This window comes from Pelophylax lessonae (assembly GCF_965119305.1).
Source record: "Pelophylax lessonae genome assembly, chromosome: 8".
In the NCBI taxonomy this organism is placed as follows: domain Eukaryota; kingdom Metazoa; phylum Chordata; class Amphibia; order Anura; family Ranidae; genus Pelophylax; species Pelophylax lessonae.
Window position 1 is genome coordinate 283,533,564 of NC_138775.1, and position 20,797 is coordinate 283,554,360.

General features: G+C 41.1%; 1 protein-coding gene across 1 annotated transcript in view; it reads left to right on the forward strand.

The window, feature by feature from the left end:
- Nucleotides 1-2,561: 2,561 nt before the first annotated feature.
- Nucleotides 2,562-20,797, forward strand: part of LOC309561086 (E3 ubiquitin-protein ligase RNF170-like) — a 36,596-nt gene continuing 18,360 nt past the window's right edge. Inside the window, exons 1-2 of the mRNA XM_082264830.1 lie at nt 2,562-2,961; nt 20,170-20,245. Of these exons, the coding sequence (XP_082120956.1) occupies nt 2,924-2,961; nt 20,170-20,245 (114 nt within the window). The 5' untranslated portion in view covers nt 2,562-2,923. The remainder of the gene's footprint in view (nt 2,962-20,169; nt 20,246-20,797) is intronic.

Below are 20,797 nucleotides of genomic sequence, written 5' to 3' on the forward strand. Positions count from 1 at the left end.
AACAAAAGAAGGCAAAACATAAACAGATTAAACTTTAGCTAATATAATAATAATAATAATATTAACAATAGTAAAAATAATAATAGTGATAGAAGAAAAAAATGAAGATAAAGAATTGAAGAAGAAGAAAGAATTGGAAGAACACTAATAATAATAATAACATAAACATTAATGGAATAATAATATTAGTAGTAACAAGAGTGATAATAATAAAAATGATAAAAGTAATACGAAGAAGAAGAAGATAAAGAGGAAGAATTGTAATAGTAATAATAATACTAATATTGATGACAATAATAAAAATTAAATAATAATAATAATAGCAGCAGCAATAATAATAATAAAAATAATAGCAAAAGTAGAAGAAGACTAATAATAATAATTATAATATTATTAATAATAATAAAAATAATAGCAAACAGAAAGGAGAAATTAAGGATGGCAAAACATAAGCAGATTAATATTTAGCAATAATAATATTAATAATAATATTAACAATAGCAAAAATAGTAATAGTAAAAAAAGGAAGGAAGAAGGAGAAAGAAGAAAGAAAGGAGGAAGAAGAAAGGAAGAAGAAAAAAGAAAGGAAGAAGAAGGAAGAAAAGAAGGAAGGAAGAAGAAAGAAGAAGAAGGAAGGAAGCAGAAAGAAGAAGGGAAGCAGAAAGAAGAAGGAGGAAAGAAGAAGGAAGGAAGAATAAGGAAGAAGGATGGAAGAAGAAGAAGTAGAAGAAAGAAGTAGAAGGAAGCTAGAAGAGAAAGAAGAAGGAAGAAAAGAAGAAGGACATAAGAAGGAAGGAAGAAGAAAGAAGAAGAAAAAGGAAGGAAGCAGAAAGAAGAAGAAGGAAAAAAGCAGAAAGGAAGAAGAAGGAAAGAAGAAGGAAGGAAGAAGAAGGAAAAAGAAAGAAGACGAAGGGAAGAAAGGAAGGAAGGAAGGAAGGAAGGAAGGAAGGAAGGAAGGAAGGAAGGAAGGAAGGAAGGAAGGAAGGAGAAGAAAGAAGTAAAGAAGGAAGAAGAGGAAGAAAAAACAAGGAAGAAAAAGAAGGAAGAAGGAAGGAAGAAAGGAGAAAGAAAGAAAGAAAGAAAGAAAGAAAGAAAGAAAGAAAGAAAGAAAGAAAGAAAGAAAGAAAGAAAGAAAGAAAGAAAGAAAGAAAGAAAGAAAGAAGAAGAAAGAAAGTAAGAAGGAGGAAGGAAGCAAGAAGAAGAAAGAAAGGAAGAAGGAGGAAGGAATCAAGAAGAAGAAGGAAGAAAAGGAGGACATAAGAAGGAAGGAAGAAGAAATAAGAAGGAAGGAAGAAGAAACAAGAAGGAGGAAGGAAGCAGAAAGAAGAAGAAGGAAGGAAGAATAAGGAAGAAGAAGAAAGAAAGGAAGAAGAAGGAGGAATGAAGCAAGAAGAAGAAGAAGGAAGAAAAGAAGGACATACGAAGGAAGGAAGAAGAAAAAAGAAGGAGGAAGAAAAGAAGGACATAAAAAGGAAGGAAGAAGAAACAAGAAGAAGGAAGGAAGCAGAAAGAAGAAGAAGGAAATAAGAAGGAAGGAAGAATAAGGAAGGAAGAAGAAGAAGGAAGCTAGAAGAAGGAAGAACATAAGAAGGACATAAGAAGGAAAAGAAGCAGAAAGAAAAAGAAGGAAAGAAGAAGGAAGGAAAAAGAAGGAAAAAGAAAGAAGAAGGAAGGAAGGAAGGAAGAAGAAGACTAAAGAAGGAAGAAGAAGAAGAAAAAAGAAAGAAAGAAAGAAAGAAAGAAAGAAAGGGAAGGAAGGAAGAAAGAAGGAAGAAGGAGGAAGGAAGCAAGAAGAAGGAAGAAAGGAAGAAGGAGGGAAAATAAAGGAAGAAGGAGGGAGAAAGAAGAAAGAGGAAGAACACTAATAATAATAATATTAAGAACATAAATAATAATGGAATAATAATATTTAAGCGTAAGTCCTGGCAAAACCTAACTAACCCTAAACCGGACCGGACCGGCTGCAAAATAGGTAAGTACAGCGTTTTTGCTTTACAGATAGATAGTTTAGGTTTAGAATGTGGCAGAGAGCAGGTTTAGCATTAGTTAGGTTTTGCCTGGACTTCTACTTTGTTGGAAACAAGAGTGATAAGCATAATGATGATAAAAGTAATAAGAAGAAGAGAAAGAGGAAGAATTGTTACAGTAATAATATTACTACTAATGATGATAGTAACAAAAAAATGCTAATAGTTATAGCAGCTGTAACAATAATAATAATAATAATAGAAATATTACCAAAAAGAAGAAGATGATTAATATTATTATTAATAATATTTAATACATAACAAAAAGAAGAAGAGTAATAATAATAACAAATGAATAAGAGTAATGATAATACTACGGTAATTAATAATAATGAAGGACCATAGAAGATTGCATAACATTATCGTTCTACCTGCTGAATAATTTTCTTCTCTTCTGAGGAAACCCTGAAATCTGCACTTTCATCACTTTCGGGAATATTACCCCCCCCCCCACCCCCCACCTTCCTTCCATCAGATATTTACCAGAAATATTTGCTAACTTGCTAAACTGTCTCCTCCATATTGAATCGCCTTTCAAGCAGCACGCTCCACCAATGTCATATGACCGAGCTACTTGTGACATGAATGTGATCGGGTTAATGATTGATCCGGGAAGTTTAATAATATCACTAAAGACAAGATTTCTTTTTTTTCTTTTGTTTGCCTAAATATTTCACATAGGTGAGTGTTACGTGATGGATCCCGTCCATCCCTTTACCATCCTACTCACCCAGTTCGCTGGGGTTTTTGTTTTATTATGAAAACCTTGACTCCGGTTTAATGTTTAACAGGCCGCCTTGTCAGTCTATGTGCCATGACATCCAGGTACAGCAGTGTGGTGTCAGCTGGCGAGTCGCGAAGACGTGCAGAACAGAACCTGCGCTGACAGCGGAGACATGAACAGTCACACGTTCTGCGGCTCTTCGCAGTCCAGGTAAGTGGCCATTAAAATGAGTCAAATTATGTGAGATTCGGGATTAAATCGAATTGTTTGGGTTAAACGTATTTATATAGCCAATGCTTTTTTTTAGTTTGGAGTAGAGTGTGAAAGTGTTAGAACTTCTGCCAGGTCTTTATTGTCTGTAACAATATTACTTTAGCCATATACTATACAATCAGATTGTACAATCTTCTTTATATTTAACAAAACTCTGTAATGATGGAAAGCGCTGCACAAACCGTGGGCGCTATATAAATCCTGTATAATAATAATAAAAATGTAAAGGCCAACCTAAACAATGCATTCAATTTATATCCAATCCAACAGGCCCTTGCGCTACATAGTAGTAAAGCAGATTGTGCAATCAGATTGTAAATCTTTATGGTAGCCACACATGGAACAATTTTATATACGATCATATTTTCAATAGATTTAATGCCAGATCAGAAATAAGACCTGATAATCAAAAAGATCATTGGATTTTTCCATAGACTTAATGATTATATTGAATTATCTAGTTTCCTACAGTTGAATTTTTGTGTCCAGACCGATTATAATAAATTTTGATTACATTGATTGGTTTTGCATGAAATCGATTGATGACTATTCGATAATCCAATGAAGAATTGTACGATCAGATAAATAGGTGTACGGCCACCATTGGGGGCAGGGGAGGACTGGGCCAGGGGGCAGGGGGGCAATTGCCCCCTGGGCTGCTATGATGTCCCGTAAAAAGGCCGCACTGCCTCTGCCACAGACATGCCTAAAGAATTCCTGGGGAAGAGAAGTAAAAAGTCCCCACTGACCTACTGAGTGCAGGATGAAGACAAGGACGGAGAGCAGCCCCCCACCTGGAGCAGGGCTTTAGCCTGGAATGGGGGTCAGGAGGAGGACGGGAAGAGGGAGAGTAGGAAGGGGGGCTTAGTTGCTGAACCATGGGCCTCTGGTTTGTACTTGCCCCCTGGGCTGAAAGTTGCCAGTCTGCCCCTGGTTGGGGGGAATTCTCACTCTCTATTAGTCCTAGTGGCCTTTATCATCAGGACAGATAGTGAAGGGGAATCCAAAATTACAGAGTTGTCACCAGAACAAAACAGGAGGGGAAATCTTTCAATGGGGGTCACCATCTACAAGAAGTTCTCTGACTTGTAGAGATTTGCCCTCATTTCCTGCTGCATCTCTGGGACAGGAAGCTAAGGTAAATCTCCCCAATGGGACAGACAGTGAAAAAACTGACTCTATCCAAAATGGGAAACAAAAGTTTTGGCTATGTACATTATTTATTAAAAGGATTATAGCGCTGAGAATTCATGCAGTGCTTTACATATTGTACATTCACATCAGTCCCTGCCCTCAAGGAGCTTACAATCTACGGTCCCTATCTCACATACACATACTAGGGCAAATATAGATAGCAGCCAATTTACCTACCAGCATGACTTTGGAGTGTGGAGGGAACTGGAGTATTCTGAGGAAACCCACACAGGCTCAGGGAGAACATGCAAACTCCTTTGGGGCGTATTTATTAAGCAGAGAATGTGACATTCACCATTGTCATTTAAAACACACGTAATGGGAAGATTTACCTGCAGTTATTCTGCACAATCTAGGAAAAGGGAGCCCATAATAAAGATTTTTTTTGCATAGGGATCCACTGACAGAGTGGATTGTTTTGGGTGCAATAGAAAAATGACAATTGTGCAGCGTGCCGAATTGCATCTAGAATGTATAAAATCACATAAAATAAATACCTGCCTTCCAAAATTGACAATTCTATCCTGACTGCAGGAAACAGTTTGATGAGCAGACTATCTATCTATCTATCTATCTATCTATCTATCTATCTATCTATCTATCTATCTATCTATCTATCTATCTATCTATCTATCTATCTATCTATCTATCTATCTATCTATCTATCTATCTATCTATCTATCTGTCTATCTGTCTATCTGTCTATCTGTCTGTCTGTCTGTCTGTCTGTCTGTCTGTCTGTCTGTCTATCTATCTATCTATCTATCTATTTCAATAGATATCCATAACAGACTAGGAAAAAAAGAAACATATATGATGCATGCAAAAGTTTGTGCACCCCTGTCAATCATCACTTAGCAGGACAGAGATCTCATCACTTGAGAATCATTAGTCTCTCTCTCTCTCACCTCTTTTTCACCCTCTGCTTCTCTCTCTCCCCTACCCTTCCTCTCTTTCTCCCCATCCTCCCCCTCTACTTCTCTCTCATCCTTCTCTTATCTCTCTCTTTTCTAATTTCTTATTTCTCTCTTCTTCCTTCTCTCACCCTCCTCCCCCTTCCTTCCTTCCTTCCTTCCTTCCTTCCTTCCTTCCTTCCTTCCTTCCTTCCTTCCTTCTCTCTCTCTCTCACCCTCTCCCCCCTTCCTTCCTTCTCTCTCTCTCTCACCCTCTCCCCCCTTCCTTCCTTCTCTCTCTCTCTCCTCCCTCCCTTCTCTCACTCTTCTTTCTCATTTCTTCTCTCTCTCTCTCCCTTATCCCTCTCTATCTCTCTCTCTCTACCTCTCCCTCTCCCCCTCTCTTAGCTCGCTCTCATTTCTCATTTCTTCTCTCACCCCCGCCCTTCCTTCTCTGCCTTCTCTCTCTTCCTTATCTCCCCCCTCTCTCTTTCTCCCCCTCCTCTCCCTCTACTTCTCTCTCATCCTTCTCTTATCTCTCTCCTTTCTAATTTCTTTTTTCTCTCTTCTTCCTTCTCTCACCCTCTCCCCCTTCCTTCCTTCCTTCCTTCCTTCCTTCCTTCCTTCCTTCCTTCCTTCCTTCCTTCCTTCCTTCTCTCTCTCTCTCTCTCTCTCACCCTCTCCCCCCCTTCCTTCCTTCCTTCTCTCTCTCCTCCCTCTCCTCTCTCACTCTCCTTTCTCATTTCTTCTTTCTCTCTCTTCTCTCTCTCTCCCTTGTCCCTCTCTCTAGCTCCCTCTTTACTTCTCCCTCTCGTATCTCTCTCTTATTTCTTCTCTCACTCTCATCCCCCCACCCTTCCTTCTCTGTCTTCTCTCTCTCCCCCCCCCCTTCTTTATCTCCCCTCGCTCTCTTTCTCACTGTCCTCTCCCTCTACTTCTCTCTCATCTTTATCTTATCTTTCTCCTTTCTAATTTCTTTTCTCTCTTCTTCTCTCTCTCCCCCTCTCCTTCTTCCTTCTCTCTCTTCTCTTGCTCCCCCTCTCTCTTCCCCCTCTCTTCCTTCTTTCCTTTCTCATTTCTTCTCTCCCTCTTCTTTCTCACCCCTCTGTTATCTCTCTCACTCTTTTTCTCTCCCCCCCTCTCTAGTTTGGAAAGGGGATAGGGGATGAGTCTGTCGAAGTCCAGTACTTCTCTCTCTCTCTTTCTCTCCCCTCCCTTATCGATCTCTACTTTCTCATTCTATCCCTCTCTTTCTCCTTCTCGCTCTTTCTTTTTTTCTTTCTCTATATTTACACCTTTTTTCGCTCTCTTTTTCTCAACTTCTCTCATTCTCTTTCTAACTCAGCCATTGTCAGCCAGAGTTTGGTGGTAGGGTTCCTCCAGAGGGTATAAGGGGTTCCTTGATTTGTAGAGGATTCATCTTCTTCCGGATGATGCCGGCACAGTTATGGGGCCAATGTTCCTTATATGAGGGACAATCTTCCCACTGACCACAAGTGTTAGGGAACTATTCCCACTCCCACTGCCCACCAATATAAAGGGGCACCTTTTCATTGACCACCATTGGTTGAACTAGATGAACTTATGTCTTTTTCAACCAGACTAACTATGTAATGTATGGGGTTTACCATTGATCTGGCTTGGGGGTCAAATACTCCAGCTGCTCCACATTCTTTGTTATTATGTGTACAGATTACACAAACTGGGAGCTTTCAATATAATTCTTTTAGCAGGCATTCCTTAAAACCTAAAAATAATTTAAAGAGTTCCTTCATGGTAAAATGATTGAGGAAGGCGGCTCTTACTTGACTATTGGCAAAAATGTAACACAATTGTAAAAGATTGTATTTTGTGTAGATCAGGCATGAGAGGATATAGTATATGACTACATGTATTTCGTAGCATGTGCTTGTCACATCGTCTACATTATTGTCATATAGCTTGTATTATTGTCATATGGGCCAAAATATTATCACATAGCCTATATTATAGTCATATAGTCCATATTATTGTCACATAGGCCATATGATTGTCACATAGGCCATATTATTATCACATACAGTAGCTTGTATTATTATCACATAGCCTACATTATTGTCATATAGCCCATATTATTGTCATATAGTCCATATTATTGTCACATGGCCCATATTATAGTCATATAGTCCATATTATTGTCACATAGGCCATATGATTGTAACATAGGCCATATTATTATCACAAACAGTAGCTTGTATTATTATCACATAGCCCATATTATTGTCATATAGCCCATATTATTGTCATATAGTACATATTATTGTCACATGGCCCATATTATAGTCATATAGTCCATATTATTGTCATATAGGCCATATGATTGTCACATAGGCCATATTATTATCACATACAGTAGCTTGTATTATTATCACATAGCCCATATTATTGTCATATAGTCCATATTATTGTCACATAGGCCATATTATTGTCACATAGCCCATATTATTGTCACATAACCCTTATTTTAGTCATATAACCAGTGCTGTATCTTGGCCTAGGCCAACAAGGCCCAGGCCTAGGGCGGCACTTTGCAGGGGGGCAGCAAAAAAGCTGCACCCTGCACAAAAAAAAACAGCCTCCTCCCGATTCCCGCATGAAACGGGTCTCCGCAGGCTTGCGCTACACTTTTAATATAGTGCCAGTCTTATGGGGTGAATTGGGCCAGAGGGCAGAGTCCAGGAGGATAATCGGTCTGGCACCCCCATAAAATGGTCAGTGATGAGGCTGCACTGATGGGCAGTAATGAGGCGGCACTGATAAGTCTGCACAGATGGGTACTGATGAGGCTGAACATATGGGAACTGAGGAGGCTACGCTGATGGGCACTGATAGACTTGTGGTCTGTGGTTCACAGATGAAAGGGCGGGTCGTAAACAGTAAAGGGCGTGGCCTTTACAGGAAGGGGTGGGTCATATGTAAATTAGGGGGTGCACAAGTTTAGTCAGGCCTAGGGCAGCACAAAACCTAAATACACCACTGCATATAACCCATATTATAGCCATAGCTCTATTCCTGCCACTAACACCAATGATGAGGAATGATTCATCCCACTAATACCAACAATGGGGCACCATTCCTCCCACTGACACCAATGATGGCGTGCTATTCTCCCCACTGATACCAACAATGAGTACACTATTCCTCTCACTAAAACCAATAATGGGCCATTTTTTTTCCCAATGGCCAAAGCATGCCCCACCTAAAGCATGAAGGACAGAACTGGCCCTTTGTTTGGAAAGTTTGGAGACTCTTGGCCTACATCATGGCATTAAAATAAAGAAATAAAAAAATAAAAAAATTAGCAAACTTGATGGACCACTTGGTCTTGGTGTTTTTTATGCAATTCTACAGTGCTTTAACTTCCACCATGCTGTCAAAGTACATGCAGGTGCTAAATGTTGCTTTGCTAAGGGTGGGGATGGTTTGGGGATTTTTAGTTCTGATGGGTGTGCTTTATCAAGTCTTCTACAGGAACTGCGCAATCGGGGATGTGGTTGGGGGTGTGTTCATTGCCTACATACTTTGTGCTAAAAGGTGCCTCTCTTTCCATTACTCAAGTTATGGGTTATGCAATCATACTGGAATAGCTCTAGGTGCAGGTAGGAAAGGGTTAGTCAGCTACTGTACACGTTGGCCTGAACCAAGGCCGAGAATGTTTGTAAACTGTTGCATGCGCTGATTTTATCTGCATCATCTAGGTCAAATGGTTTATCATTTGCCCGTATCAATGCATGCATAGACCTTTGCTCCGCTCCAACACACCAAGGCTGAGCAAAGAACTCAATGACCGACTAATACAGTTATATATAGTGCATAAAATAGCTTGGGGATCGCTGCTGACGCTGTCTGTGATGCAAAGCACGCAGCCTTTGTTTGGAAACATGCAGGCATTTTATTACAGATGGAACCAGGAAGAGGCCCAGGGAATGACGTTAGTTACTGGCGTTGGTGCAAAGAAGAATGTGTATTGGAGTTGGTGACTTAGGGAACGCATTGCTCAGTGAGGTCTACCTGGAACAGGAAGACATACCTTCAACTTGGTCATTTAACCTGTTTTCTGGAAAAAGAGCAACAGTCTGTACACCCGCCCATTCACAAAATAGAACCTGTGATGACACTGCAGCTGTACGCATGGGCAGCCAGGCATAGATCAGGGTGGAAATAGAATAATAGAAATAAGAATAATGTAATAAATTACATAATAATATATGAAAATAATAATATCTTAACTGGTATAATATTAATATTTTTAAAATTAATAAATTATTTAACAAAAAATATATATATAAAAATGATAAAGTTTAGATATAATAATATATTTTAAAAATAATAATATATTAATTGATTAAAAAAATATACAGTACATTAAAAAAATGATATAATAAAAACATAAAGAAAATTATGAGATTCAATAAATGATATTATAAAAAAGATATAATAATAATATGAAATAATATATAATCATAATAATTTGTATTTGGATTCCGTGTTCTAACCATCTCTAGACATTTGTGACTAAATTCATAAAGAGATCTGTAGGGGGTACAAAAGATGCTTAGAGTAGTCAGCAGACTTTCAGGAAACCAAAAGCATCCCTCCTGTCTTTTCTTCTCTTTAGTGGTCTGTGGAAGTAAAAGTAGCTCTGAAAGTTAAATCTGAACCCCGGTCTTTATAATTTTGTATGTTTTTTTATTGTATAATTTATTATATTATTATTTCTATATATATATATATATATATATATATATTTATATAATATCAGTTAACTTGTTATTTTTATATATTTTTCATAATAATAATATTATTAATTTAAAAAAAGATAATAATTATATATATATATATATATATATATTTTTTTTTTTTCTTTTATATTGTGTTATTGTGTATGTGTGCGCTATATATATATATATATATATATATATATATATAAAATGTATTAACTGGTTCCCCATACCTATCCAGTCTGAAAAAATGATAATAGGAAAAAAAAAATATATATATATATATATATATATATATATATATGAGAAAAGGTGAGAAGCAGCCTATATCTAGACAAATAGTCCTCATCCCGGTTAGGTGATTTGAAAAAAATGAGTATTCCACATCAGTGATCCCAGAATACACCGATGGTAGGAAAGGGGGGTGGGACTATAACGGACTAATTGTCAGAAGTTTGTAGGTAAGCCAAGGGAAAAATAAAGAAGAAATATTAAAATTTAACAATATTTATTGGAGGAATAATAAAAAGTCGACATAAAGGAAATGGGAAAAAATAATACAATACAACATGTTTTCACATATGTCATGGTAGTAGTCGATCAAACGGGTGAATGCCTTTGTTCAATGCATTTCGCCTTTAGCTTCGTCAGGAACTCTGGCGTGATATATTCACCCTTTTGTTGAATTAGGACTACATTAAGACCTTCAAAGTGTATACGTGAAAAGAAGAAGAAAAAACATATATCAATACAGATTCATATCTTAATAGTGGAAAGAGTCTACAATATTCATTTTAACCCTAGTATAAAAAAATACAGAGTCATAAAGGGAGAAACATATAGCTTACCACACTTAAAAATGTTGTGTGCCTAGTACATGGAAAGGTTGGACCAAAGATTGCGTCTCCCAATGGCTTGTATATATATATGTGTTCTTTTATATTGTGTTATTGTGTATGTGTGCGCTATATATATGTATTAACTGGTTCCCCATACCTATCCAGCCTGAAAAAATGATAATAGAAAAAATAGAAAAAAAAAATAAAATAATATATATATATATATATATATATATATATATATATATATATATATATATAAATACTGTAAATTTATATTGTGTGTGTATATATATATATATATATATATATATATATATAAATGTATTATTACGCATTATAAAAAATGTGTAAAAATAATATTACATCAGCTGGTTCATTATATATGTATATATATATATAATGAACCAGTTAATGTAAATCGTGTGTGTGTATATATATATATAATGTAAATTTATATTGTACACACATATATATATATATATATATATATATATATATATATATATATATATAAAAAATTTTTAATATATAATAAATTATTTAATAAATATAAAAATGATAAAGCCTGGGGTTCAGATTGAACATTTACAGCTTCTTTTACTTCCACAGATGACCGATTAAGAAGAAAAAAATAAATTTTTTTGGTTTTCTGTAAGTCTTCTGACTACTCTAAGCATCTTCTGTACCCCCTGCAGATCTATTTATGAATTTAGTCATAAAATGTCCAGGGATGGCCAGAACAGGGAATACAAATCACGGTCTGCAAATTGTGAGGCACAGGGCCCCCATTTTTCCCTGTTGACCAGGGCCATTATGTAACCACAGGCGGCCAGGTTTCAGGGAGACTTATAAGTATAACATAATAAAATACTGCACAGAAATAAAAAAAACACTAGATATGGGAACTCTACTAAAAAGAAGCCATAATAGCAACAGAAAAGATGCACGGGGTAAAAGAAAATTGTCATATGTAGCTACATTGTCTGAATAGGTGGTTCCTGAATGTACCGTATGAGTTGGAGGATTTGTAAATGTCTGATTAGAAAGGTGTTGGAGAGAAGGGGAGAAGCAGGAGGGAAGTGTTGAAGTACGGAGTAGGAAGTAGTGAAGGATCAGTGTAGGCTTTTGGATGGACTCTAACGGAGAAATATAATGTGATATCAGATCTTCCAGGAATTTCCCATACCCATTCCAGTCTAGCAGCTGACTTAATTGGATATTGGCAACCGCTATAAAGGAAAAATAAATAAATTTCTGACATAAATACACTGTATATTGTCATCTACTCATATGTTTTATTTTAAAAATCAAAATTCTTTCACATAAAGTGAATTTTTCACATCATACTGTATATTCTTCTAGTTAATACCATAAAGAGAAAAAATAACATTACAGTCTCAGAGTTACGTGACAGAGATCAGGGACTATCTTCCAAATGATGATTTTCAACCCTTTCCGGGTACAAAGTCCACTTTTTCACGCATACTTATACAACTCAAACATATAGATCAGCCTTTCCCAACCTTTCTACACAAGAGATAGCCATGAAATCATTTTCAAGTCTGGAGGGACCTCGGCTATAAACAATTCATTGGAGGTGAATGGGGAATATTGGCTCTTACACTAATTCCAAAAGGGAAGAATGCTCCTTACATTGGTGGTTAGTGGGAAGAATGTTCCTTACATTGGGGATCAGTGGGAAGAATGTTCCTTACATTGGGGGTCAGTGGGAAGAATACTCCTTACATTGGTGGTTAGTGGGAAGAATGCTCCTTACATTGGGGATCAGTGGGAAGAATGCTCCTTACATTGGGGGTCAGTGGGAAGAATGTCCCTTACATTGGGGATCAGTGGGAAGAATGCTCCTTACATTGGAGGACAGTGGGAAGAATGCTCCTTACATTGGGGGTCAGTGGGAAGAATGCTCCTTACATTGGAGGACAGTGGGAAGAATGCTCCTTACATTGGGGGTCAGTGGGAAGAATGCTCCTTACATTGGAGGACAGTGGGAAGAATGTTCCTTACATTGGTGGTCAGTGGGAGGAATGCTCCTTACATTGGTGGTCAGTGGGAAGAATGCTCCTTACATTGGTGGTCAGTGGGAAGAATTCTCCTTACATTGGTGATCAGTGGGAAGAATGCTCCTTACATTGGTGGTCAGTGGGAAGAATGCTCCTTACATTGGTGGTCAGTGAGAAGAATGCTCCTTACATTGGCGGTCAGTGGGAAGGATGCTCCTTACATTGGTGGTCAGTGAGAAGAATGCTCCTTACATTGGCGGTCAGTGGGAAGAATGCTCCTTACATTGGAGGTCAGTGGGAAGAATGTTCCTTACATTGGTGATCAGTGGGAAGAATGCTCCTTACATTGGTGGTCAGTGGGAAGAATGCTCCTTACATTGGTGGTCGGTGGGAAGAATGCTCCTTACATTGGTGGTCGGTGGGAAGAATGCTCCTTACATTGGTGGTCAGTGAGAAGAATGCTCCTTACATTGGAGGTCAGTGGGAAGGATGCTCCTTACATTGGTGATCAGTGGGAAGAATGCTCCTTACATTTATGGTCGGTGGGAAGAATGCTCCTTACATTGGTGGTCAGTGGGAAGAAGGAGGAGGACACACCCAAGGAGCTCTCTGTGAGAACCAGCCCTTTTCAAGCCTGGGCCTTGCTTGCTAGCTTGGCCCAGGAACAATGCCTGATCCTGGGGGAGGCCCTGGGAGGGACCCCCCTGATGACACGGGGCCTAGTGAGGAGGAGGTGGAGGACCTGTCTGTGGGTCCAGGCCCCGATGAGAATGCGGATGTCTTCAGCCAGAAGGTTATCAATCGTTTTAGGGCGATTGGAAGAGCTGAAGAAAAGCTTAAAGTTTTGAAGGCTGAACACAAATCCTTCAGAGCCAAATACTGCCAGGCCTGGAGTAAAAATCGTACAGCCATGAAGCCTGAGTTACAGGATCTGGAAGATAAGGTAAAGAAACAATCTTTATTGTTGGAAAAGTTGAAAGATAGAAGCGGAGTGTTTAAAGAAAAATTTGATAATGAGAGGAGATTTGCCAGCCAAACATCAGCAAGCTCTGTGGATCAGCAGCCTCAGTTAATGGATGACCAGGCTCCATCTGCCTCTGCACCTCTCCCCCCATGCCAGAACTGGGAATCGCCAGCGGCAACCAGCCAGGGGGTTGAGAGTGGGCATGGATCCCTGACATTTATCCAGGAGATGGAGTCCCCCCTGAGAGCAGATAAGTTTGCATTCACTGATGATCCATCAGAAATCCCTGTGGATGGGCAGAGGAGATACAAACCAGCAAAGCCAGTACTGGTGGAGAAATCCCAGTACACCATGCTGCCATCCAACATGTCTGCCCCACCTGCTGTAGTGGATGGTGTCCCAGGTGAGAAGGAGCTTTGCCTACAGCTACCTATTGGAGATTCTGCTGTGAACACAACCAGTACAGACATGCAGGGAAAATCCCTGACCGTGAAATCCCCGGACCATCAGGTGAATGTGGATGGACCTGTATCTAACACCCCAGACATGGATTTTGCTGGTCTGGCTGAGACCAGTAGTCCCTCTGAAAGCAAAATGGCTGCCAGCTCCAAGGAGTCTGTTTCACTTTCACCAGAGCTTCCCAGTGTTTCAGGGCTGATTGACCAGCTGTTTGCTGGTGGGGGAGGGGATCAGCATGCTGCTGTGTTTGGAATGGAGGCAGCCATGGAAGTTACCTGCAGTGTTTTACCTGCTGCTGTGCTAGAACGGAATTCCATTTCCACAGCTGAAAACCCTGTCCCAGGGGAAGAGAAGATGACAGCTGAATCTCTTACCAGTGCAGCACCAACTATGGATTCTGCTGTGAAGACAACAAATATCCCAGCAAGTATTAAAAATGACAATAATCATAAAGCAATGAATGTGGTGGGTGGTGGTGAAGGGGATAATATTGCTGGGAAAAATAGAAATGACATTTCTCCTCCTGCTCAGCAGAGGAAAGATTTATCGGTTGTACAGATCAATCCCGGATCTGTACAATCGTTATCTGTTATGTCTGTGTCGGATGTTTCAAAACAAACTGATGGATTTTCTGCTGGGAGGAATGTTGGAAGCTATGCTTCAGTTTTGGGGAGTCACACCAGGGTGGGTGGTGGGGTTTCGGTTAATAATCGCAATTCAAGGAGGTTTGTTGGGGGGTTGGTTAGTGGGTATAGGAGGAGGAATGTGGTACAGTTGCGGTGGGAGGGCGATGGAACGCCGCCAGTAAGGGGGAGAGTGGCCGAGTTGGTCTTGGAAATGGGGTTTAAAGCCTGTGACATTTTTGCTTTGATTTGCCCGGTGGGAAGTTATGAATTTGATTTATCGTTTGTAAAACCTGAGAGTTTGGATCTCTTTTGGGAGAGATATAGGAGGTGCAAGGGCCTTCAGCAGTGGAGTGGTTTGGTGCCAAAGGTGATCTCAAGACAGCCTCTGATAAAGTCGGTGACCATCTTGGTGCGTAACGAATCCATACCAGAGGCTGATTTATTAGTATGGCTACGCCGATATGGCGAGGTCCTCACTCCACTGCGGAAGGTCCTTGATGAGCATGGGATATGGACAGGGGCCTGGACAGTGTCACTAAAATTGGGGGTGCTGGGCGATGTAGTTCAGCACCTTCCCTGCTCAGCCTTTCTGGGTAGGGATAGGCTGACCATTTTCTACCAAGGTCAGCCTAAGGTATGTAATAAATGTGGTGATAAAGGCCACTTTGCATCGTCCTGCACCCACAAGAAGTGCTCACTGTGCCAGGATTTAGGCCATTTGGCCAGAGAATGCACCCAGATTCGGTGCAATTTGTGCCAGCAGCTGGGTCATCCATATAGCCAGTGCCCAGAGGCACTGCATAACTTGCCAGGATTGGAGACTGAGCTGCAGAGGCTTGATAAAGAAGATGAAGCAGCTGAAGTTAGAGAGGAAATTGTTGTTGTCCCTCCTGTGTCTGTTGTGTCAGATTCTGTTTCCCCTAGTGATGTGGTCCCTGAGTCTGTCCCTCCTGTTGTTCCTACATCTACTGTGCGTAGATCCTCCAGACTAGCGGAAGCTGCTGGGGGGGCGGGTATAGTGGATCTTCCCCCTCGGCCTACTCCACCTCCAGTCCCTGTCTCTCGACACCGCAAACGCGGCCAAGAGGGTGCAGGGGTGCTGGATGGTGGTGGGGTCGATGGGGTTGAGGGAGGGGTGTCCATGTCCCATGTCTCACCCTCTGTTGTGGAGGATTCGGATGATGAGGGGTGGGAGAGGACAAAGAGGAAGAAAAAGAAGAAGAGGAAGACCAGTAAGGCGGTCATTTCTTCCTTACAGTTAGAGCCAGGAGGGGTTCCTCTTGGCAACACATTTTCGGTTTTATCAGGGGAGGAGTTAGTATCCGATTTATCTACTTCTTTATCATCTATGGATGAGGGGGAGTCCCATAGTGTAAAGAGAGCTGCTTCAGGTGATGAGAGTGTGGTGGAGGTTAAGAAACGACTACCCCAATCATCCTGATGGCAGTGCCCGCTCTGATAAAGGTGGCGACCATTAATGTCGCCAGCGTGAAATCTGCAAGAGCTCGTGATATTGCCTTATTTTTGCTCAGTGAGTTTGATGCTGAGATTTTATTTTTGCAAGAGACCTGGCTCAATACTTTGGCCGATGTTCATCTAGCAAAAAGGGAGTGGAGATGCGGTCCCTCCTTTTGGTCTCTTGCGGCTGAGCCTTGCAGCGGAGTTGCGGTTCTTTTTAAAACCGATATGGTAACGTGCCGGCGGATAATTGAGGTAGAAATGGGGAGATGCATGGTCTTAGACGTCTCTGTTAGGGGGCAGGACCTGCGCCTCATCAATATCTATGGACCGCAGTCAAAATGGGACAGGAAATGCCTCTTCACAAAGATCAAGCCCTTCCTTTTTACATCCCAGCAGGTTGTCTTTGGAGGTGACTTTAACACCATAATTAGGCCTGAAGACAGGAGGGTCTCCATAGACAGGCTGGGTTATGATAGCGTTTTTCTTAGAGATATGGTTAGACAAGCAGGCCTGGTAGATGTGCACATTAAGCACTGCCCTGGCAGCACGGGATTCACGTTTCAGAGAGGGAATAGTCAGAGTAGGATAGATAGGTTTTTTTTAAAGGAGAACTCTGCTTTCTCGGCTCCTGAGTTGAGGGCGGTGGAGTTCTCTGACCACTGTATGCTGTCTGTGACTCTGAATGCCTCGGACACTCCACCCAGGGGAAGGGGTACCTGGAAACTGAATTCGGCTCTCCTGGAAGATGTAGAGGTAAGACAATCCTTTGAGGATTTTTTTCAGGCACAGGTTTCTATTCTGGACTTTTGCAGCAGTAAGTCAGAGTGGTGGGAGCTTGTGAAACAAAGGGCGATTGGACTTTTCAAGGCCATAAGTAAGAAGATGCAGCTTGGTATGTATATTGCCTACCAGCATTTGCGGAGGAAGCTTGATCGTCTTGTCTCGTATGGAGGAGATCCAGGGGAGATCTCGGAGGTAAAGCTTCTTCTTAGGAAGTGTCAATACGACCGGCATGCCTCCTTGGTTCTGGAGAGAGATTATGGGAAATATCACTCGCCTGATCCTTACCAGAACTGTAAGCAAGGCATAGCAGTTAAGACGGTCATAGGTCTGAGGGATAGTACGGGTTCCCTGGTGAAGTCCAGATCAGGGATCCTGGAGATCTTCAGGTCATATTACGCAGACCTTCTGGGAAGAAAGGACCTTAATCGGGACAGGATGGAAAGCTTTCTGGATTCTACTCCAGGATTGGGAAATGATACATTGCCTTTGATGGATTTGACAGAACCAATTTCAGCGGATGAGGTAGTTCGTGCTATAGAGAAGCTGGCTACCAAAAAGTCGCCTGGGCCAGATGGGTTGACAGCTGAATTTTACAAGTGTTTTAAGTCCATTCTGGCTCCCTTTTTAGCGGAGGTTTATAACAGCTGTTTAGAAGAGGGTTCTCTCCCTCCCTCCATGAGGCAATCCGCTGTGATTCTTCTGTCAAAAGGTAAAGACCCCTCAATAATTGAGAACTGGCGCCCCATCAGTCTTCTCAATGTTGATAGAAAGATCTTGGCGAAGATTCTTTTTTGGCGCTTGTCGTCAGTAGCAGGCGATTTGTTGTCCAATCATCAGCACTGCTCGGTCCAGGGCAGAAGTACCTTTTCAGCAATTTTAGCTGTCCGGGAGGCTTTGGAGCGATGCAGGGCTGCTGGATGGAGAAAGTACTTGCTGGCATTGGATCAGGCGAAGGCTTTTGATCGAGTCAATCATGAGTACCTGTATTTGCTACTTGGTAGATACGGCCTGCAGGGGAGGTTTATTGATTGGCTGAAAACATTATATAAAGGGGCTGAGAGCTTCCCACTTGTTAATGGTTGGGTTGGACGGCCTTTTGAGGTTGGCTCTGGTGTGCGCCAGGGGTGTCCTTTGAGCCCCCTGCTATATGTATTCGCAATCGACCCCTTCATAAGAAGGTTAGAGAGTGGATCGTTGTGTGGGGTGCCTTTGGGCATTGCTGGTGTGCCGCCTTTGAAGGTCGTGGCCTATGCCGATGATGTGTCTGTTATTATCTCTGGGATGGAGGAGGCGCAGGAGGTGGTCTCTGTGATAGAGCAGTACACTGAGGCTTCTGGCTCTAAAATCAATCATGAAAAGAGTGAAGTTTTCTGGATGGGTGAGGAGGGTGAAAGCTTCGAACTTCCGGATGCCTTCCCAGAGCCCCAGCAGGAAATTAAAGTGTTGGGCATCAAATTTGGTCCTGGTGACTATGGTCATCGAAATTGGGAAAGCAGGTTGTTGAATGCCAATGCCAAGGTGGCAAGCTGGAAGAAATGGAAACTTTCCTTGAGGGAAAGGGTTGACTTGATTAAAACTTACCTGATCCCAATCTTTTTATATGTCAGCTTTGTCTGTATCTTGCCGGAATCTCTCTATGCAAGGGTGTACAGCTGCTTTTTCCAACTGTTATGGGGAAATAGGCTGAACCTGATCAAACGCAATGTAACTTACCTGTCCAGGCGGGAGGGTGGTCTAGGAATGGTCAACCCTATAGTTTTCTTTTCTCTGCTTTTTTTAAAGTATAATCTTGGTAATATGTTAGCAGAGACCCCGCCGGGATGGGTGGGTATTTTTCAATCTTGGTTTAGGCCTTTTCTGCGATGCTGGGAAGATGGCGGGCCAGTGAAAAGTCTGAGAGTCCGACATGGCAAGCTTCCGGCTTGTGTTGCCCCGTGTCTGAAAATACTTAGGCAGTGGCAGGTGACAGTGGGGGATATCAAGTCCCTCCCCAGAAAGCTTCTGGAGAAGAGGATTTTGGGCTCTGCTTTCAGTGTGTTGCTGACCTTAAGGGATTGCCCAGGCCCCGTAATGAGGGAGGGGTTGCGTTTAATTAACTTAGGAAGAATCCCTTTGAAGTTTAGGGATCAAGCCTGGCTCGCTTTCCATGGAAGGCTCTATGTGAGAGGGAACCTGAAGCATCGCCCTGTGGATGATCGGGATTGTCCTAGAGCGGAGTGTGTTGGTAAAGTGGAGTCTATGGACCACTTTTTGCTCCAGTGTCCCTTTAACATAGAGGTGTATAAAAGGGTGGGGAGGGCTCTAGGCATCCCCTTTCTCTATCGCATGAGTTATGCGGAGTGGGTGTACGGGGCATTCCCGACTCGCTGGGATTTTGATTTGGATACACTTTTTCTAGTTAGTATAGTTGTCCGTTACTTCACGTGGAATGCACGGTGCCAGATTACCCTGCGGAAGAAAGTCCTCCCTGTCGAGGTGGTGGTGTACGATATTCTTGGTGAGGTTGGGAAGATTCGGGGTCTTGAGAAGGGCAGGGAGCCTCGAGCGGTCTGGATAAAGGCGTGGAGGAATATCAGACCTGCTTTTGGTGAACTGTCCATCTCTGGGTAAAAAGCTTTTTTCCTATGCTATTTCTTTCACGCCCTTAGCTTTTGTTGGTTAATATCTTCATTTTTGAAGAAGGGCTGCATGCATAATGGGAGTGGTTTTGTTTCTTGACCTCGCAGGTTTGATGTCTGGTGTGGTGGTGTGAGTGTTATTAAGATTATTTTTCCCGGTACTGATGTGTTTCATGATGTGAGTTTTGTTTTTGCTGTAAAGGCAGTCTTTATTTGAGAGCAGAATTTGCTATGTATTTATTTTTTTTTTCCCCTTTTCATGTAAATATGTATATATTTATTTATGTATATTGATTTTATGCTTATTGATTGCAAGACTTTTAATAAACAAAATTGGGAAGAATTCTCCTTTTATTGGCTGTTAGTGGGAAGAAAGCTCCTTACCTTGATGGTTAGGGGGACAAATGCTCCTTACATCAAGGGTTCTTCAGGATAGACCAGTTTAAATGTTACTTTTCCCTTTACAGGTCTGTAAAAGTGCTCTTACAATAGTGGTATCAGTTATTGGTTGATTATTGTTCTAGGTGTTCCACCATGAATAAGTTGAACATCAACGCCCAGAATAAGGATGGAGGACCGATCTCAGCAACACAACACAAAGTACGTATGCATAAAAGATCTTTATATTACCTATATGGAAGACCTTTATGTAATTACTACACTTTGACCTCTTATTAGAAGATCTTTGGGCCTGAGGGCCAATTACCACCACATGTTGCTGGAATGCAATGAATTAAGGTTGTTCACGATCATTGCATTCCGTCTCTTTTAATTGTTTTTTTACGTTTAATATCCGATACACCAGTTAATACCCTATACCAGTGATGGCGAACCTTGACACCCCAGATGTTTTGGACCTACATTTCCCATGATGCTCATGCACTCTGCAGTGCAGTAGAGCATCATGGGAAATGTAGTTCCAAACCAGCTGGGGTGCCAAGGTTCCCCATCACTGCTATACTGATAAGAACATTTTAATGTGTTATTTGTAGTCCTGATGAAAGGAGTCGCTTTGACCTTCTGAAACGTGTTGGATTTTTTTTTTATATCGGAGTTTCAAGAAAATGAAATCTGACTTTCAGATGTTCTGCTTTATGTGCTTTTCTCTTTGCACACCCAGTCTTGTAAAGTTACTAAACCATCTTCTTTAAC